At 44.1% G+C, this 18,852-nt stretch overlaps 1 protein-coding gene and 3 non-coding genes across 4 annotated transcripts; 1 reads left to right on the forward strand and 3 right to left on the reverse strand.

Annotated features, from left to right (window-relative positions):
- The first annotated feature begins 2,318 nt into the window (after nucleotides 1–2,318).
- TRNAN-GUU (transfer RNA asparagine (anticodon GUU)) lies at nucleotides 2,319–2,392 on the forward strand. Its single transcript has one exon. It is a non-coding gene; the product is annotated as a tRNA-Asn (tRNA).
- A 1,213-nt stretch (nucleotides 2,393–3,605) lies between these two features.
- Nucleotides 3,606–7,061, reverse strand: ABT1 (activator of basal transcription 1). The gene is made up of 3 exons (XM_025986540.2): nucleotides 6,733–7,061; nucleotides 5,930–6,135; nucleotides 3,606–5,772 (listed from the first exon to the last, which is right to left on the reverse strand). Exons 1-3 carry the CDS (start codon nucleotides 6,983–6,985, stop codon nucleotides 5,392–5,394), a joined length of 840 nt encoding a protein of 279 aa, XP_025842325.2. The 5' UTR covers nucleotides 6,986–7,061; the 3' UTR covers nucleotides 3,606–5,391.
- Nucleotides 7,062–9,592: 2,531 nt separating this feature from the next.
- TRNAY-GUA (transfer RNA tyrosine (anticodon GUA)) lies at nucleotides 9,593–9,683 on the reverse strand. Its single transcript is given in 2 exon segments — nucleotides 9,593–9,628; nucleotides 9,647–9,683. It is a non-coding gene; the product is annotated as a tRNA-Tyr (tRNA).
- Nucleotides 9,684–16,989: 7,306 nt separating this feature from the next.
- TRNAY-GUA (transfer RNA tyrosine (anticodon GUA)) lies at nucleotides 16,990–17,080 on the reverse strand. The gene is given in 2 exon segments: nucleotides 16,990–17,025; nucleotides 17,044–17,080. It is a non-coding gene; the product is annotated as a tRNA-Tyr (tRNA).
- Between the last annotated feature and the right edge of the window lie 1,772 nt (nucleotides 17,081–18,852).

The raw sequence follows: 18,852 nt of genomic DNA on the forward strand, positions 1-18,852 counted from the left end.
TTTATGTGCTATATCATTTTGAAATTATTACACATGTAAAATGTCCCATCTCTTGTGGACTGATATTCTTTGTTTTTGTATCTGGCATAGACTCAAACACAGTACTAGACACAAAGTAAGAATGAATAGACTTGGCTTGTCTTGACTCAGAATATTTTATTCTGTCATAACTATATCTCGCTTTGCTTTGTTTTTGTTTTGTTCTACACTCTATTCATCCCTGGGCTTGTAGCCCCTCAGGTTATTCTGGATTTGTTTATTTTTTAAAATATTTTATTTATTTACTCAAGAGAGACAGAGACATACAGACATAGGCAGAGGGAGAAGCAGGCTCCCCACAGGGATCTCAATGTGGGACTCGATCCCTAATCTGGGATCACCCCCTGAGCCACCCAGGCATCCCTGGATTTGTTTGGCTTTTAAGGAAACAGTGACATTTAAGGATGTGGCTATAGAATTCACCAAGGCTCAATTGGATTCTGAACAGAAGGGTTTACACTGGGATATGATGATGGAGAATGACAGAAATCTGATCTCACTCGTCAAAAATTCCTATTCCCTTTGAAATGCCTTTTGCCTCTGTTAATAGTGCTGACGTACCACAAGAATTTAATTGACTTCTCTCTGATGTGGGATCAGAATAATCAGATATTTCTAAGCACATTTTAACCCAAGAGGCAAGTGTTTCAGCTTTCCATTTCCCAGATACGTTAGTTTGAAGTGTGGGTAGACAGACACTAGCCAGTAGATTAACTTATATGACACTATTCTCTTTACCCTAGATCAGAAACTCTTTGAAATACCCCTCATTGTCATGATGTAGTAGGAAATATACTAGAGCTTACTGGTTCAGAGTTTAGGATTACGAAGTCCACCTGTGTTACCGCGTGCGAGTCACTCAACCTTTCTGAGTCAAAGTTTTATCTAAGACAAAATAGTACATTACTTGGCTTATTATTCTCCTAGCAAAGAAAAATGCATTGCATCATAATAATTGTGATCATCTGCCTCTACCTCTGCTCCCAGCTGGGGAGTCTTTCTAGGGACATATTAATGTCAATTTTGCACTACCTTCCAGACCTTTCCATGCACTCTGTATTCCAAAAACACTCAAAGTCTATACTGAGGACCTTAAGTGGATTTTTTGACCTTGAAATCTCCAGTATCTTATTTCACTCAACCAACATTTTAAATTCTTAATGTTTCACTACTTTTCTTCCTGAAGAAGAAATTCTGTCTCAAGATTGTGACATAGAAATCCTGAGTTTCCGGCTTGCTGGCCCGCTCTACACTACTTATTTGTTCATGAGAGACAGAGAGACAGACAGAGATATAGGCCTTCCTGCAGGGACCCCAATGCGGTTTCAGGCCCCCAGCCCCAGAGATCAGGGCTGAGCTGAAGGCAGACGCTCAACCGCTGAGCCAACCAGGCATCCCCATGAGACAGATTGATAAATAGATATAGAAGGAAGATCTCTATAAAGAGAGGGATTGAGGTAGGGAGGAGAGATTTATCCCTCATTAAAAGCTTTTCTGGAAGAACCATGACTCACACAGCCACTGACGTTTTAGTGTCTTGTTACACAGCAATAGCTTAATGAAGCGACAAGGCTAAGTAGTTGTCTACAGATCTGATTGCATCCAAGTTAATCCTTTTTCGCAGAATATCATGTGCTGTGTACTTCCTGTGACTTCATCAGGAAGCACACAGTGTTAATTTGTGCCGCTGTTAATGATGCTAAATTTGATCCCTAGTTTCAGTGGAGAGGTAAGTCTCCTCTCTGTAGAGATTTGTTTTTCTCTTTCCAATTAGCCAGATAGCTCTGCACTGCCACTTTGGTACCTGAGAATCTCCTGTTGCCCAGCAAGCACACTTTTATTTGATAATTTAAGGATGCATTGATGAGCCTCTAGATTTTCCCCTAAGTGGTTTTCCTTTCTGTCGCTCTTACTGCTATCTTCATCTATACAGAATCCTTAGAGGGGCTGCTCTATCAACTCAAGTGTCAGCGAAAACTCTCTTTTTGACTTGAAAATAAACTCTGTCCCGATGTCCTTGTTCTGATGGTATCACACTCTGATGGTAAAGAGAGGTCCTGCGCCCTGCTCCCCGCCTAATCGGAATTCCGAGGTTCCTCTCTATGAGTAAGACTTGTAGTACCCAAACTTGTTTTGAAAACAAACATAGGAACAAAAAAAAATCACGAGGGAACATTTTTTTCCATATATAAGCCTTACGAAAACTACACTCGTAGAATATCAGGCTGAACTGGAAAAATGAAATGATCATGTTTGAGGAGGGACTCTTTGCCACCAGCGTCTCTGTGGCGCAATCGGTTAGCGCGTTCGGCTGTTAACCGAAAGGTTGGTGGTTCGAGCCCACCCAGGGACGGTGGTTGCGATTTAAGGTTCTCGCGTAGTGGTTTTACTTCTGATATTTTGTCTGAATAGGTTGTTTCTGACCATTGTCACAAATTAAATGAAAATCGAGAATGCAGATACGCGTCATATTCTCTTGCTTGGTGATTACGGATTTGCCGAGTCCCTTCGCGGTGCCCTCAGATACAAGCGCAAACCCGTCCTTTGTACCTGATGCTGCTGACTTTGTTTCCACATTACACCTCCTGTACCTGCGTCTGTTCGTCCGGTAGCTGCATACCGAGAAGGGCAGCAGCGGGCGCTTGGCCAAAGTCCTGCAAAGCTTGCACCTTACACCGAGCCGGCCCGGCCTCCCTCAGTCGGGTTCTCAGGTCGGACCCCCACGTCCGTAAGTGATAGCGAGGAGTGCTGAGGCTTCTACCTGGAGCACCTGGATTCCAGGGACTGGTATTTTTGCAAACCATGTTTCCTCGCTTTTAAGAGTAATCCCCAAAATGGTCTCTTGCACTTTTCATAAAAGGCATTTTGACATTAGCTACCAAAATTAGCCTGTGAGTCCACTTCTGGAGATGTATAGAAGTACTGCATTTGTACAAAATTGACCTATGTCAGGGTCACTCATGGCAACATTTAAAAGAGAAATAAAATAGTAAATGTAAAAAAGGAATTTTCCTGCCCTCAAAGGGCTCAGTCCCCAAGGAATCAAGCTGACATTTCCTCGGGAAATTCATTTTCTTCCACCCGTTTTATTTTCATTTCTCACTGGACCTGTGAATTACCCAATTTACCAGGCTGTAGGTGTGAGCTAATCATGCAAAACTATTGACTGGGAGCCTGAGATGCTGACCTTGAATATGCCACCTAGCCTGAGAAGTTTATTTCAAATACTTAAGCCCTATATGTATTTTACTTTCTAAGTTTTTAGCAACCTAAGGGAAAGAAGTTTCTTAATCTTGATATTCTCTTTATCTAGCAAAGGTGGCAATGGGCACTTAGAATTCTGAGTACATAAATAGCTGATCAAATTCTGACACTGGATTTTTCTGGCTCACGTGGAAGACATTAGGACCCAAAGAAACAATCCACATGAAACAAACTCACAAGAAATGAACACAGAAACAAGGGTATGGAGTTCTTATAAGACTGAGGCTGTAACATTACACACATTTTTGTTTGATGGGTGTGAAAGGTATAGGCATTGTGGAAAATGTTACACCAAGCAAACATTTTTTACTGTATGGTCATTTTTATTCTCTCAAAACAAGTGCAGGACTAAAATTTTACTTCAGAACCAAATAAGTGGATTAATCCACTTCACCCAAAGAACAAATGAGTAATTATATTAAGCATAGTGGGGGAAAAAATAGCACAAGCAAAATCCAAATTATTACATTCTACTACTTCCTATAAGTTTAAAAAACTAGATATTGATCAGTTTGTTCAAGATTTTTTATTTTTTTTTTAATTTATTTTTTTTTTTAATTTTTTATGATAGTCACAGAGAGAGAGAGAGGCAGAGACACAGGCGGAGGGAGAAGCAGGCTCCATGCACCGGGAGCCTGATGTGGGATTCGATCCCGGGTCTCCAGGATCGCGCCCTGGGCCAAAGGCAGGCGCCAAACCGCTGCGCCACCCAGGGATCCCCAAGATTTTTTATTTTTAAGTCATCTCTAAACTTGACATGGGGCTCAAACTCACAACCTCGAAATCAAGATTTAGATGCTTTACCAACTGATCCAGCCAGGAACCCTGCCCAGTTTTAATGTTTGTTTTTATCATTTAATTCCTTAGTTTATCGTGACACTTCACTTTTCAGCTTCTCTTCGTGGCTTACATAGACTCTGTGGCCTCCAGAGCTGCTTTGAATATTGTTTGTGAACCCTCCCTCATCTAAGCCATAATTCATAAAAGTGCCCCTGAGGGGCATCATTTGGGCCTGACTACCTCCTAGGTTTTGTCTGCCTTTACAATGGTTTCTTGAACTTCAAACACTCCATCCATGGAGCTTTGTTTCCAACATCAGGACTAAACCAGGTTAATTTAGATTTTAAATTCACTTTTCAGGAATGATTTAGAAACCCGGTGAAAGTGATCCATCTCTGGAAGACTGTGATTCAGAATCAGCTCCATATTAAGCATGGCTTACCATCCAAGATAGAGTCAACCATGCCCTCCCATGGCCCCTACTTTATCCCTTATATATATCTACAATGATGCCCGTAGTACCTCTGTATATTTATTTCTTATGTATCTGTCTCTTTCTAGTGGTCTATAACTTAATGCCAAGGGCCATGTATTATATTACCTACCATTCCTACCTACCATTCCAGTCATACAGTGACTTAGTAAATGCTGGGTTAGATAACTGATAAAATGGGCTAAGAAATTAATTTGATAGATAGACAAGGTCCCAGGCTGAATTGAGAGGGGTCAGGGAGGAATGGTGTCTCTGAGACCAGGGGATGAAGTTAAGGGGAGTGAACAGGACATGAAGAAATAGAAGTCAGAACTTACAAAACGCCTCCCATTTCCAATAAACTACAAACACATTTTTTTCTTTTCTATACAAACATTTGGAAGGTGGCTCCCAACGCAGTCCCACCCCATTAACCCGTCCCTGTTAATCTTATCTAAAAAGAAAGGATGTTGCTGTTGCCCTTCACCTAACAGTTAGTAAAATAGCTTTCTGCATTAGATATTATCACTCCAGCATGAAGTAAAGGCTCTTCCTGGGTCCAGAAAGTGGGATTTTTAGAGGAGCCTATTGGGCAGGAAGCAGACAGTCAAGAATCAAACAAAATAGGAATCTGCAGTTAGTCATACTCATGCTAGTATGAATTAGGTGCCTCAGCCAGGCAACAGAAGTTGGAGGGGGGACCAGAGATCCATAAGACATCTATGTCTAAGCACCCACTAGAGATTCCTGGTCTTAGAAATGAAATGTCTGCCTGAGTGGTCATTATCATGTAGACAGGAAGCAGGGCCAGGAGATGAAAAGGGTCTCTCTCCCTTTTAAGAGTCCCTGACTAGTGAGGGTTCCTCTGTGCTCTCTGAAAGTGATGGAGCTCCAAAGATCTTGGCAAGCAGCCCTCGGTTGGAACGTGCCTGGTCCTTGGCATTAGCTAAGCGAGCCCGTTCACTTCCTCCCGGCCGAGCTGCCTTCCGGGCTCTCAGCTCTTGCTCAGTAGGACGCTGGGCAAAGTTCCAGGAGCCATTCGGGCGGGAAGAGTCCCCATCAGTAGCAAGGAAGCGCTGTCCCCGTTCCACACTTCGAAGATAGAAGTCAGTCTCACGCTTGGCCTGGGCAACCTCGGCCCTGAGGCGCTGCCTGCGCACCTGGCGCTCAAAGGCAAGATGTTCGCTGAGGTGGGACCACGTGAAACGGTGCAGGTACTGTGGACAGGAAAACAGGAAAAGATCCAGGTTAAGATATGTCAGGAATGCAGAGGTGAAGAGAGAGAGTGAGGCCAGCAAGAGGGAATGAGGTGCCTATGCTGGGGCTGGGGAGGTGGGAGGATGAGATGCGGCAGGCGAGCCTAACCCCCCTCACCTTGAGATTCCATAGGTCGTAACGGAAGGGGCTGCGCCTTTGGGCTCCCATGGGCGTGTTGTGAAGACTGGCCGCCACACGCTTGGCTACTCGCTTGTCCCGGAACTCCACCCAGCCCTCGGTGTAGTCCTTGCTGTACTTGGACCGCTTTTTCCCTCCTGTGGCTGAGGCTGACACTGCCTTCTTCTTGCGCCTCACGAACCCGTCTGTGAACCAAAGGCACAGCAGTGGTTTAGGGGGCCGACGTGGCACCCAGTCAACTTCATCTACGACCCCTAGGGCCAGGAACCCACCGCAAGGCCTTTCCCCGTACGCCATTTCCCTACGTCAAACTCAATCTTTTCTTCAAACGTCAACTTCTGCATCCGATCGGCTCAGGTCATTCTATTTAAAACTCGCACACGCCCCCAAACCCAACTCAACCAGTGCTCAGACGAAAGCTGGGGTCACCTGGCTATACACCGGTAGACTCAGGTCACGAGGGCAGAGGTGATGGGTTCCGTTGTGTTTGAAAAAGCCTCAGATTTTTATTCAGGGTGAACTCATTAACAAGCCGGCAAATCCGGTTCAGGAAACGGGGGCGTGCGGAATGACACGACAAGCCCAAGTTAACCATCCAAGCAAGAACTACTCATTGTGTGTTACTGAGCTATCCACCCCCGATCCCGCCTCCTGAAAGGTGAGAGCTTCACTGATGACCAAGGGAGTCGGGCGCCGGCCTGGAGCCCCGTGCCCCCGCAGCGCCCTGGCTCCGCGCCAGGGAACCCACCCCCTTCCCGAACATCCAGGGCCCGCGCTCTTACCCTCGGGCTGGAAAAAAACGCGTCCAACCTCTCCGAACGCGCTGAGAAGGTTCCGTACATGCAGAGGTCGAAAGCGGGGCGGGAGGTGGCCCAAGTACACAATACCCGGCACCACCCGCTTCTTGGCGCCACACGCCGCCTCTTCAGATTCCTCCTGCTCCTCCTCTGCCTCTGCTTTCTGATCTGTCCCTTCCAGGGGCTCCTGCCCCACAACTTCCTTCTCCAACTCCTCGGCCTCCATGCTAGCGCACATGAGACGTACGACAGCCGTAAAGCGCCGCGCCGTCTGCCGCACACCGCGTGCGCCGGCCGGCGGCGAAGGGCGGGGAGATGACGTCATAGTACATAGAAGGACCAGATTGGATGCAGCAAGCGGAAGTGGGGGCCTGGTCGGCCGCGGGATTCGAAGCGGGAAGGCGGGATCAAAGACTGGAGATGGTGAAGCCGGCTGCGGCTGGCGATGGGGAGGCGGGAGTGGAGGAGTTGGTCCCCGGGGGTCACTTACCCTAGAGAACGCCTCGGCTACGTGGAAACACGCAGGAGGCGGCCTCTTCTGGATACGTTGGAAAGCTTTGGGAAGTCGGGCGAGGTTTCTGTGTCTTAGCGATCAACCCGACATTTGACCTACGGACCTGGGCAAGACTCCGGTTGGGAGATGATACACCTTTCAAAGTGGACTTAAATTTCAGTTTTTAAAATTGTCTTGAGTTTTGACGTTTCCATTATTTTTTTGAGAATTCGAGCTCTGAATGTCTTTAGGTTTTGGAGATGTAGTTTAGCTTTAAAAATACACGTTTTTGGAAATTTAGATAAGTTTAAAGATTTCAATTGTGACCTCATTTAGTGTAAAACCTTTTGTTTGCTTTAAAATATTAATTATAAATTTGATTTTGTGAATAAGATTACCAAAAGATGTGCAACAGTTACTTCTCTGGTTTTAAAAACGTTATTTCGGCGCCTGTCATACCTTTGTATTGACACGTGATTCATATTGATACTACGAACACATGGTTTCCTGTGTCCCTCGGCCCTGGCGACTCGGGGCGTCGCGCTGCTCTAACTCTGGCCCCCTGGGCCCTGCCCTACCAGAGGCCGGGAGTAAGGAACCGCGGGGCCCGCGATGCTCACGCCTGGCTCCCGGCCACCCCCGCCCAGCCCCCTCCCAACCGTCTCCGAGACCTCTCCCGTGGCGCAGAAACCGTCCGGGAGGGGGCGCCGTTCACCTGCTCTTGGCGCCGCGGTTCCCCGCCACGCCCCCCCCCCCGCCCCCGCCTTTGCACCTGCTGCAGGGCCGAATGCAAAGCCCCGAGGCTACCAATGTGGACGGCTGTGCAGCCGGCTTTCTAGAAGGGGCCCCGCGCGAGTGTGAGGATAATATAAACCCGCCCTCCCTGCAGCCGGACAAAATTTCCCATCCCGTTGAGACGGACGTGTGCGCACACGAAGCCGGAGGACTGCAGCAGGGGCCGGGGTCGAGCTATCATCCGAGGGGAAGGCTCTCCCAGTGTTTCGTGTTTTTTTTTGTTTTGTTTTGGGGATCCCTGGGTGGCGCAGCGGTTTGGCGCCTGCCTTTGGCCCAGGGCGCGATCCTGGAGACCTGGGATCGAATCCCACATCGGGCTCCCGGTGCATGGAGCCTGCTTCTCCCTCCGCCTGTGTCTCTGCCTCTCTCTCTCTCTGTGACTATCATAAAAAAATTAAAAAAAAAAAAAAAAAGCAGCCCTGGTGGCGCAGTGGTTTGTTTTGTTTTGTTTTTGTTTTTTTTTTAAGATTTTATTCATTTATTCATGAGAGACACAGAGAGAGAGAGAGAAAGGCAGGCTCCATGCAGGGAGCGCGATGTGGGACTCGATTCTTCGACTTCAGGATCCACTGAGCCACCCAGGCGTCCCTCCCAGTGTATTTCTGCCTGAACACGGCGCCTCGCTCTTTGATGCAGCGGGCGAAAGATCGAATAAACCAGACTTCTCCGGTGCTTATACTAGTTTCATTAATTTTATAACGGAATTTTCTATCAGTTGCCCGCCGCTGCTTTTTTGGAGGAAGGATGGGGGCGCTAAGAGATACAGACTCGGTCCCGCATTTAATTCTAAGGTCTTCAGGGACGCCTGGGCGGCGCAGTGGTTGAACGTCTACCTTTGGCTCAGGGCGAGATCCTGGGGGTTCAGGATTGAATCCCACATCCGGCTCCTTGAGGGGAGCCTGCTTCTCCCTCTGCCGGTGTCCCTGCCTCTCGTCCCTGCCTCTCTGTGGGTCTCTCACGGATAAATAAGTAATTAAATATTTTTTAAAAAAATAATCTTTACCTCTTCAAAACACGGAGCGGCGGTGGATAAAGTGAGAGCACGTCTAGATTTTGCTTCACAAGGTCGGGGGTGGGAAGGGGGCATGAAGGGGAATAGATGATGCTAGTTGTACAGGTGTGATGCCTATGATGGTAATTTGTGCTGTTTTCTCCACCTGTGTGTATTTGAAGTTGTCATCAATAAAATGTTTATTCACTTAAATATCAACAGAGAGCCCAGAAAGGCCATCCAAAAGGACCTCCAAAATAAAATGAAAACCTTGGGCCAAGCCTGCTTTCTGGTTCTCCAGACTCCGCATGACCCTTTCCAAAACTTCATGAAAAGTCAGTCTCCCAGGAGACCCTGTCTGATATAAGCAGCTTCTTTTGTACGAACCTGAGGATCCTTTATTTTTTGTTGTTATTTTCAGGCCTACGAGTTCATCTGTGAGCACAAACGACAACCTGCCCAACTGTGTTCAAGTTTTCTTAACAAAAAAAAAAAAAAAAAGTTTTCTTAATTTTCATTCAGGGTCCAGACTTGCTGCGTCAATGAAAACCTTTCAAAAGGCTTAGTCCTCCGAGCCGGATTCGAACCAGCGACCTAAGGATGCCCACATGACCAAACATCTACAGTCCTCCGCTCTACCAACTGAGCTATCGAAGGATCGAGAGTGCAACTTCTTAGAATACTTTAAATAATGTTTATCCCAGTGGTTTTTCACTATTTTAAAAATAGGTGAACAAAAATGCTAGAAATGTTCTAAAACGGATGGAGTGGTGATCATAGAGATATATTAAATAATTAATACCTTTAAAGACTTAAGTTTTGTGCTTTTTACTGTCTGTTTTAGGTTTTTATTTTCTTAAATTTTTTGCTTTATTCTTTTTTTTTTTTTTTGTATATTTTTTATTAACGTTCGATTTGCCAACATAGTATAACACCCAGTGCTCATCCCATCAAGTGCCCCCTGCCCACCTCCCCTTCCACTACCCCTTGCTCGTTTCCCAGTTAGGAGTCTCTCATGTTCTGTCACCCCCTCTGAGATTTCCCACTCATTTTCTTTCCTTTCCCCTTTAATCCCTTTCACTATTTTTTATATTCCCTGTATGAATGAAACCATATAATGATTGTCCTCTGATTGACTTACTTCACTCAGCATAACACCCTCCAGTTCTATCCACGTTGAAGCAAATGGTGGGTATTTGTGTTTCTAATGGCTGAGTAATATTCCATTGTTTATATAGACTACATCTTCTTTATCCATTTATATTTTAATGGGCACCGAGGCTCCTTCCACAGTTTGTCTATTGTGGACATTGCTGCTATAAACACTGGGGTGCAGGTATCTCGGTTTTTCACTGCACCTGCATCTTTGGGGTAAATCCCCAGCAGTGCAATTGCTGGGTCGTAGGGCAGGTCTATTTTTAACTCTTTGAGGAACCTCCACACAGTTTTCCAGAGTGGCTGCGCCAGTTCCATTCCCACCAACAGTGCAAGAGGGTTCCCCTTTCTTCACATCCTCTCCCAACATTTGTCGTTTCCTGTCTTGTTAATTTTCACCATTCTCACTGGTGTGAGGTGGTATCTCATTGTGGTTTTGATTTGTATTTCCCTGATGGCAAGTGATGCAGAGCATTTTCTCATGTGCTTGTTGGCCATGTGTATGTCTTCTTTGGTGAGATTTCTGTTCATGTCTTTTGCCCATTTCATGATTGGATTGTTTGTTTCTTCGCTGCTGAATTTAATAAGTTCTTTATAGATCTTGGATACTAGCCCTTTGTTATGTCATTTGCAAATATCTTCTCCCATTCTGTAAGTTGTCTTTTAGTTTCGTTGACTGTTTCTTTTGCTGTGCAGAAGCTTTTTATCTTGATGAAGTCCCAATAGTTCATTTTTGCTTTTGTTTCCCTTGCCTTCATGAATGTATCTTGCAAGACGCTGCTGTGGCCAAGTTAAAAAAAAAGGTGTTGCCTGTGTTCTCCTCTAGGATTTTGATGGATTTTTGTCTCACATTTAGATTTTTCATCTATTTTGAGTTTATCTTGGTATGGTGTAAGAGAATGGTCTAGTTTCATTCTTCTGCATGTGGCTGTCCAATTTTCCCAGCACTATTTACTAAAGAGACTGTCCTTTTTCCAGTGGATAGTCTTTCCTGCTTTGCCGAATATTAGTTAGTTGACCATAGAGTTGATGGCCCATTTCTGGATTTTCTATTCTGTTCCGTTGATCAATATGTCTGTATTTGTACCAGCAGCGCACTGTCGTGATGATCACAGTTTTGTAGTACAACTTGAAATCCAGCATTGTGATGCCCCTGGCTCTGGTTTTCTTTCAATATTCCCCTGGCTATTTGGGGTCTTTTCTGATTCCACATAAATCTTAAGATTATTTGTTCCAACTCTCTGAAGAATGTCCATGGTATTTTGATAGGGATTGCATTGAATGTGTAAATTCTCCTAGGTAGCACTGACATTTTCACAATATTAATTCTTCCAATCCATGAGCATGGAGTATTTTTCCATCTCTTTGTGTCTTCCTCAATTTCTTTCAGAAGTATTCTGTAGTTTTTAGGGTATAGATCCTTTACTCTTTGGTTAGGTTTATTCTAGGTATCTTATGCGTTTGGGTGCAATTGTAAATGGGATTGATTCCTTAATTTCACTTTCTTCAGTCTCATTGTTAGTGTATAGAAATGCCACTGATTTCTGGGCATTGATTTTGTATCCTGCCACATTGCTGAATTGCTGTATGAGTTCTAGCAATCTTGGGATGGAGGCTTTTGGGTTTTCAATGTACAGTATCATGTCATCTGTGAAGAAGGAGGGTGTGACTTCTTCTTTGCCAATTTGAATGCCTTTTATTTGTCCGATTGCTAAGGCTAGGACTTCTAGTACTATGTTGAATAGCAGTGGTGAGAGTGGACATCCCTGTCGTGTTCCTGATCTTTAGGGGAAAGGCTCCCAGTGTTTCCCCATTGAGAATGATATTTGCTGTGGGCTTTTTGTAGATGGCTTTTAAGATGCTGGGGAATGTTCCCTCTATCCTTACACTCTGTGGCGTTCCAGCTGTTCACTCTTTAAATCTCAGATGGAATTTGTAGGTTTGCAGGATGATTTGCAAGTTATCTAGGTAAGTTGTTGGGGCCAGGTGTGTTGAGGACCCTTCTCCTCCATTTTCTGGTGAGGTCCTGTTTTAGGTGTTTAAAAAAAAAACACCACCACCCATGTTCCATGTCCGTTTGCTTAGGTATAATATTGATAAGACCATCACCCTTAATTCTACTGCTGTCCTGCTGTCCCTTCCGCTTACCGCCGCTCTATTTAACCAATAAATGATAATTTATCCTAAATATAGACAGCGCGGTTAAAGAGGGATCTACCACCCTGAAGTGGACATACTGCCGAGTTCATTTTGAGAACATTGCAATTCTTTTTGAAGGACAATGAAAATAATGTATAGACACAAATGTACTAGATCGAAAACAGAGGCATTGTGCGTGTGCTGGTGTGTGTTTGCGAATTGAGTGGCTCCAATACTACAGTGAGGCAAATAAATGAAACACCCGTCCCCAAGTTTAAAAAGAGAAATGTAGATATTTGTTCATAGGGATGCTGCCACGCACTGCTAGGGAGCACCTATAACGGCATTTGGCTTCCTGGCAGAACATGGATGGAGAAAGCAGGAAGCCATCTGGATGGACTTTTCTTGACGATATATTTATAGAGAAGATTTCTGGTAAATTTATAAAAGAGTATTTCTTATTAAAAAACAAAGTACTGGGACACCTGGGTGGCTCAGCAGTTGAGTGTCTGCCTTCAGCCCAGGGTCTGACCCTGGAGACCCAGGATCAAATCCCACGTTGGGCTCCCTGCATGGAGCCTGCTTCTCCCTCTGCCTGTGTCTCTGCCTCTCTCTCTGTGTGTCTCTCATGAATAAATAAATAAAATCTTTAAAATAAAAATCAAAGTACTTCATAACTGGGCTTTTGAAAAAATAAATTTTTCTTCAAAAGGTGCATGAGAAATCTGCCACACATAATTCATTTTTGTTTCAGTTATTCAGTTCCCTATCATGAGAAACTAAGAATATGTGGTCTGGTACATTTCTTTCCAATAATCTAACCTGATATGGGGGGACTGTGAGAAGCTGGAGTAGAAAAGGCTTAGAGAAACAAATAGCTTCTGTGTGAGACCATCTCTTCCATGTATCAAGTGTCCTGACAGAGCCTTGAACACCACAGGCATGAAAGCAGCCAAAATCTAGGATCTAAGTTCATGTGTCTCTCAAGTAAAAGCTTCCCCAATTTTCTTTCTTTTTTTTTAACTGGAAAAAAATGTTTAAATTTTACCTAAGTCTCTTAGAACACACACAGATGGACATGATTTTCATTACATAGGACGACATTTCCTTTCCAATGTGTCTCCTCATCTTGGAAACCTCCCTTGCAGCTAATCCAAATTTCTTTCTCTTTTCTGTCTTTTGTAAACTTCCAAACCAGTGCTCGATGATTCCATATTTTTCTCATCAGCTAGTGCTGGGTTAAGCACAGACAAGTGCTTGTCTGAGATTCAGCCACTTCTATTGCAGAGTTGATTTCAGTCTGAAATGTTTCTATAGCTAACTGATTCCTAGATGGCTCTGACTCAAATTTGCCTGCTCCTGAAGCCTGCAGACAATATTCCAGTGGAATCTCAGCAAAAAAAGAAGCAAACTATTGATAAATGTAACAACAGGGATAATTTCCCCTGCATTATCCTAAAGGCAGATACACCTACATGCGCACTGTATTATTACATTCATAGAACATTCTTACAAGCACAAAACTAAAAGAATAGAAAAGTCAGTAGATAACAAAGTAGAATGTATGGGGAAGGACTAACTACAAAAGGAACATGGGGAAGTTTGAGGGTGTGATATAACTATTTTATATCTTCATTGTCATTGTGGTTACATGACTATAATTTTGTCAGAACTCATGGCACTAAAAAGGGAGTGTTTTATGTAAATGTTGCCTAAATTTTTAAAGTCAAATTGGGTCAGGGCACACCCCACATCCTCATGTGAATGTTGTAAGTAACTTCTTTCAAGGCTCTGTCTCCAAATACAGTCTCATTCTGAGGGCCTGGAAATTAGAGCTTTAACATATGAAGGGGGGCACATAATTCAGCCTGTAATTGTAAATATTTTCTCAGTTCTATTTCTCAGTTCTATTAATAATAATAAAAACAATAAAAAAATTTCATCAGCTGGTGAATGAATAAACTAAATTATAGCACATCCTTGCAATGGATGACTGAACAGTAAAAAGGAATGAACTATGGATGTGCACACGACCAGGAAGAATCTCAACAGCATTGTGCTCAGTGGAAGAAGCCAGACTCAAAGCAGCACGCTTATATGATTGAATATAATTTTCAAAACTCATCAAACTCTACACTTAAAAGGAATGAATGTTATTGTGCTTAAATTATATTGCAGTAGACGTAATTAAAAACAAAACTAACCATGCAAAAACTTCAACATCAATTTGACGTCTTGTTAAGCAGTCGGTTTCTTGCTGCACACAGCCTCCTTAGCACAGATTCCCAATTTACTGGTTTTCTTTTCTTCTGCCTATAGTACTTATTCTTTTTAACATATTATACAATTACACAAATTTGTTTTAACCATATTTTCAAATCTCCAAAGCTTTCAAGCTGATGTTTTCAGTATTATATCCAACAGTTTTAGTTGTCCTAAATGTCACATTTGGGGAAAGTTACCTAGTTGCTTGTGTGAAAAGCAGCCAGAAACAAATGCAAATCCTTCATCAGTTAAGGAACCACCATGCAGCACTCAGATGTCCTAGACTTTCAGCAAATTGATGTAATGGACTTTTATGCTGTCTCCCACATGGAGAAGCCAAGTGTACCATATATGGCGATATATGGTGAGCTGTAAAGGACATTACTGCTTTTTAAAAATATTCTGACACAGTGTTCTAGCATATGTAGAATTATAGTCCATTACTCTTTTGGAAATACATGTGGCCATGCAACACAATTGTTTTAACAAATGATATGTCTCTTCTGGAAGTTTGAGAGTTAATGAGCAATTCACCATGTCCCTCTTTACCCTCACCCTGACAAACTAATTTATGATCTGAGTTGTAGAGGATCTACCAGTCAGGGTCCCAGGATGGAGTGGAGTCCACTAGCCAAACCATGATTTATATGACACAAAAATAAGAGTTTCTGGTTATGAGCCCACACGATTCTCAGGGGGCTCAATAATGAGGGATGCTCATTACTCCACTGTAACTTAACCTATTTAGGTGGACATATACAGGAAATCTGAAAATCTGAATCCACTAAGAAGGCTTATTCACCTCCTAAGAAAATACTCAACAAAAATGTGTGGACTGTGCCAAGATATATGGTAAGAATTTTCAGATTTTTTTTTAAAACAATTGTCCATGTTATATCACTGAGTGATGAAAAAGCTCAGTGACATTTTGCGGAAAGTCTACCTGCTGGCCTAGTGTCATCTTACACCACTTTAAGAGATGTGGGGTTTTTTTTTTTCAATTACTCCAAGAAATGGGTTCTAGGAAAGTGTTCTGAAATAATTCCTACTCATAGGCTGAGGCTCTTTGTGGAATTCCTAAATGTGTTGAGCTAAAAGTAGAACCACTTCACTGGAGCGAATACAAATTTGGATTGGAAGTTGTACATACTATGGCAATTTTTCAAGACTGGACACTGCTACGTGAGCTGGGACTCCAAGAAAATTTATATTATATATAAATTTAATTTATAAATTAAATTTAATTTATAAAAATAAAAAAAAAATTTAAAGGATTTAATTTAAAGTCTCGGACAGAGGCATTTCACCTGCTCCAGGTCCCAGCCATATCAGCCATAGTGGCCGCCAAACTGTCCAAGAATTCAGTCCAAACTGAATTGTCCAAACTTGTCCAAACTGTCTCAGAATTCAGACTGTTTTCCTTTTTTCTTGGTAGCTTCTCCCAGCCACTCGGTCTTTGGGAACAGGCTGAAAACTATAGCATGAGTCTTTAAACCCAAACTCTCCTGATTCCTTGCTGCTCCTGAAAATTACCAATCCAGGTAATTTTTTAAAGTGGAGTTTTATACCAGACTGGGAGTGAAAAGACTGACCAACGTTACATGACTACGTCACATATTTGTGCCCTGTGCACTTCCGTGGCTTGAAAGCTGGAGGAAACCTGGTGGTTGACTTGTTTCCACTTTTAGTTCTGGTGCTGGGCCTGTACACGTCTGAGCTCCACTGTTCTCCCAACGCGTCCCAGCCCCGGGCCACCCCCAGGTATGGCCTCGGCCAGCCTGCAGGGGGACAGCTTGATGCTGATGTGTGCAGGGGGGAGGGAATGAGCTGGGCCTGTCCCCTCTTTCATCCTTCACACCCGCTCCTCGGAAACACAGAAGCCGGCGAGATGAGAACACATCTCCAGGTGGTGCAGAGGTCAGGGTGCGGGGTGGGGGTGGGGGCGTGGATTTAGTTTACCTGGTGCCGACAGGGTGGCTGCGCCGGGGCTATGGGCAAATGAAGTTCATTATGCTACTTCCCACCTTGGGGTATGTCTGAAATTTCTTCAATAACAGGCCCCTTCAGGGATCCCCAGGGTAACCGGGGGCCCCTACTCCCCAGGGGCGCGCCCCCTTGGAGCTGCGCTGCGCTGCGCAGAGAGAGGTTGCGGTTCGCGCCGGACTAGTAGGACGGAGACGGCTGGGAAAGTGCCCCGCAGACCCGCCGCCCTTCCCAGGCCACCGCGGCACAGCGGCCGCAGTCGTCCCGGATGTACTTCGTGCTCGTAAATAAGAGAGGTGCTCGCGTTCTTGTTTGAGCGGAAAGTGCGACCTGTCCTCTGTAGACGCGCCAGGAGGTGGGATCAAGGGCCTAAAGGTTAGGGCGGCTTCGCTGGAGGAGCCCGGGATCTCCAAAATTGTCGTCCTTCGAGCCGGATTCGAACCAGCGACCTAAGGATGCCTCCTCCCTACTCCATCTACAGTCCTCCGCTCTACCAACTGAGCTATCGAAGGACCCCGGAAAGGCTTCTTGCAGGATTGCTAAAATAATGTCTATCCGGAGGGTTGCCGTGTTGGTAACGTTCAGATTCGCTTCTAAAATTGCAACTTTGAGCTGTCTTCCTAGATACCGAGTGTATTTTCTATAATGAACTGGGTAACTGGTCCATGGCTTTAGAAATACATGAAATTCATTGGGTTGTACATCTCAGACGTTAGGATATAACTTATGTCTATCTCAAGGAAAAAACCCAAAGGGTACCCATCCCATGTCCACTTACCCTAGGAATAGCAGAGCTCAAAGTAATGCCCTGGGTTACACCCGGCTTCCTTCCTGCTCTCTGGTGACTTCCTTCTTCTTCTCTCAAACGCGCCAAAGTTTGTTCAGTAAGTGTTATAGTTGCCATAAATACAGACAACTAGGCTGAAGATCTCTGGGTTGGGAACAGAGCAATGCCCCTGGCATTTTGGTACACTGCAGTACTTCATTCTGAAAGTCTAATGGGAAATCGTGTGTATTCATAATGCCAGCGGCGAAAAATTTGGAGTGTTGAGTGTGTGCACGTGTGTGTGTAAAATTTTTTTGGTTGATGTTTGGGTGGTTCATATTATATTGTGTAATTATAGTAGAGCAATTAAAATGAAACACAAATCCTGAAAATTATTAAATGGAGATGTAAATATTCCTTTTCAAAGTTCAATCATTCAACGTTGAAGTTCAACATAGATTCATCAGTTTCCTTGCGTCTGCTGCAGAAATAGACACAGATGGAGAAGATACTACGCTATCTGGAGCAAATATATATACATTTTCCTTTGTAATATATTTAAGGAAAACATTAAGTGGATTTTTGTATGCAATATCTGTACTTGGGATCCCTGGGTGGCGCCGTGGTTTAGCGCCTGCCTTTGGCCCAGGGCGCGATCCTGGTAACCGGGGGTCGAGTCCCACATCGGGCTCCCGGTGCATGAGCCTGCTTCTCCCTCTGCCTGTGTCTTTGCCTCTCTCTTTCTCTGTGTGACTATCATAAATAAATAAATAAAAATTAAAAAAAAAATCTGTACTTATTAAAATAAAATTTCTACAAAATTATATTATTGAAAACATTCCAAAATTTTCTTCAAACAGCACTCACCAATGCCTATTAGAAATGTTGAAAGCACATGGTTGCTCTTGAACTTAGTCATTAGGTCCTTTTCTGTGAGAAACTCAGAGAATAGGACCTAGTGACTTTTTTCAGTGTTTCTAGCCTGATAGAGAATTCACAGCTAGACGAAAAATAATCTTAAGAAGTGGACTGTTTCTCTTGACATTATCAGGTGTCCTGCCCATGCCTTGAAACCAAGTGGAAAATAGCAAAGTTGCCAGCAAGTGACAGGATTTCGGAGTGCTGCTAGATTCATTACTGGGGTAATGAGGCACAGGAAGTCCACAGAAAGGAAACAGGAATGTATAAGCCCACTCTCCCCTGCTCCCAGGCTTGCATTCTTCTTCTAGCTTCCTCCTGGCAAAGCCTAACATGGGGTGAGGGGGCCTCCATAATGTGGTGTACAGAGTCCCAGCCCCTGCCTCACAAGGCAGATTGAAAAATGATTATTGTTTTAGTCTGCTCAGGCCACTGTGACAAAGTATCACAGGCTGGGTAACTTTAACAATGGAAATTAATTTTTCTCACAGTTTTGAAGGCTGGAAGTCCATGGCCAACGTGATGACCATTGGATTCCTGGTGAAAGCACTCTTCTTGGCTTGTGGATGGTCATCTCCTGGCTGTGTCTTCACGTGGCAG

Source organism: Vulpes vulpes, chromosome 12 (genome assembly GCF_048418805.1).
Source record: "Vulpes vulpes isolate BD-2025 chromosome 12, VulVul3, whole genome shotgun sequence".
Lineage (NCBI taxonomy): Eukaryota > Metazoa > Chordata > Mammalia > Carnivora > Canidae > Vulpes > Vulpes vulpes.

What these genes read in the sequence shown, in the direction of transcription:
- ABT1 (XM_025986540.2), bottom strand. Translation starts at nt 6,985, where the DNA reads ATGTGCGCTAGCATGGAGGCCGAGGAGTTGGAGAAGGAAGTTGTGGGG. An exon ending in CGTTTTTTTCCAGCCCGAGG is followed by an intron (nt 6,136 to 6,732) that starts GTAAGAGCGCGG and finishes TTTGGTTCACAG; the next exon opens with ACGGGTTCGTGAGGCGCAAG. An exon ending in ACGACCTATGGAATCTCAAG is followed by an intron (nt 5,773 to 5,929) that starts GTGAGGGGGGTT and finishes TCCTGTCCACAG; the next exon opens with TACCTGCACCGTTTCACGTG.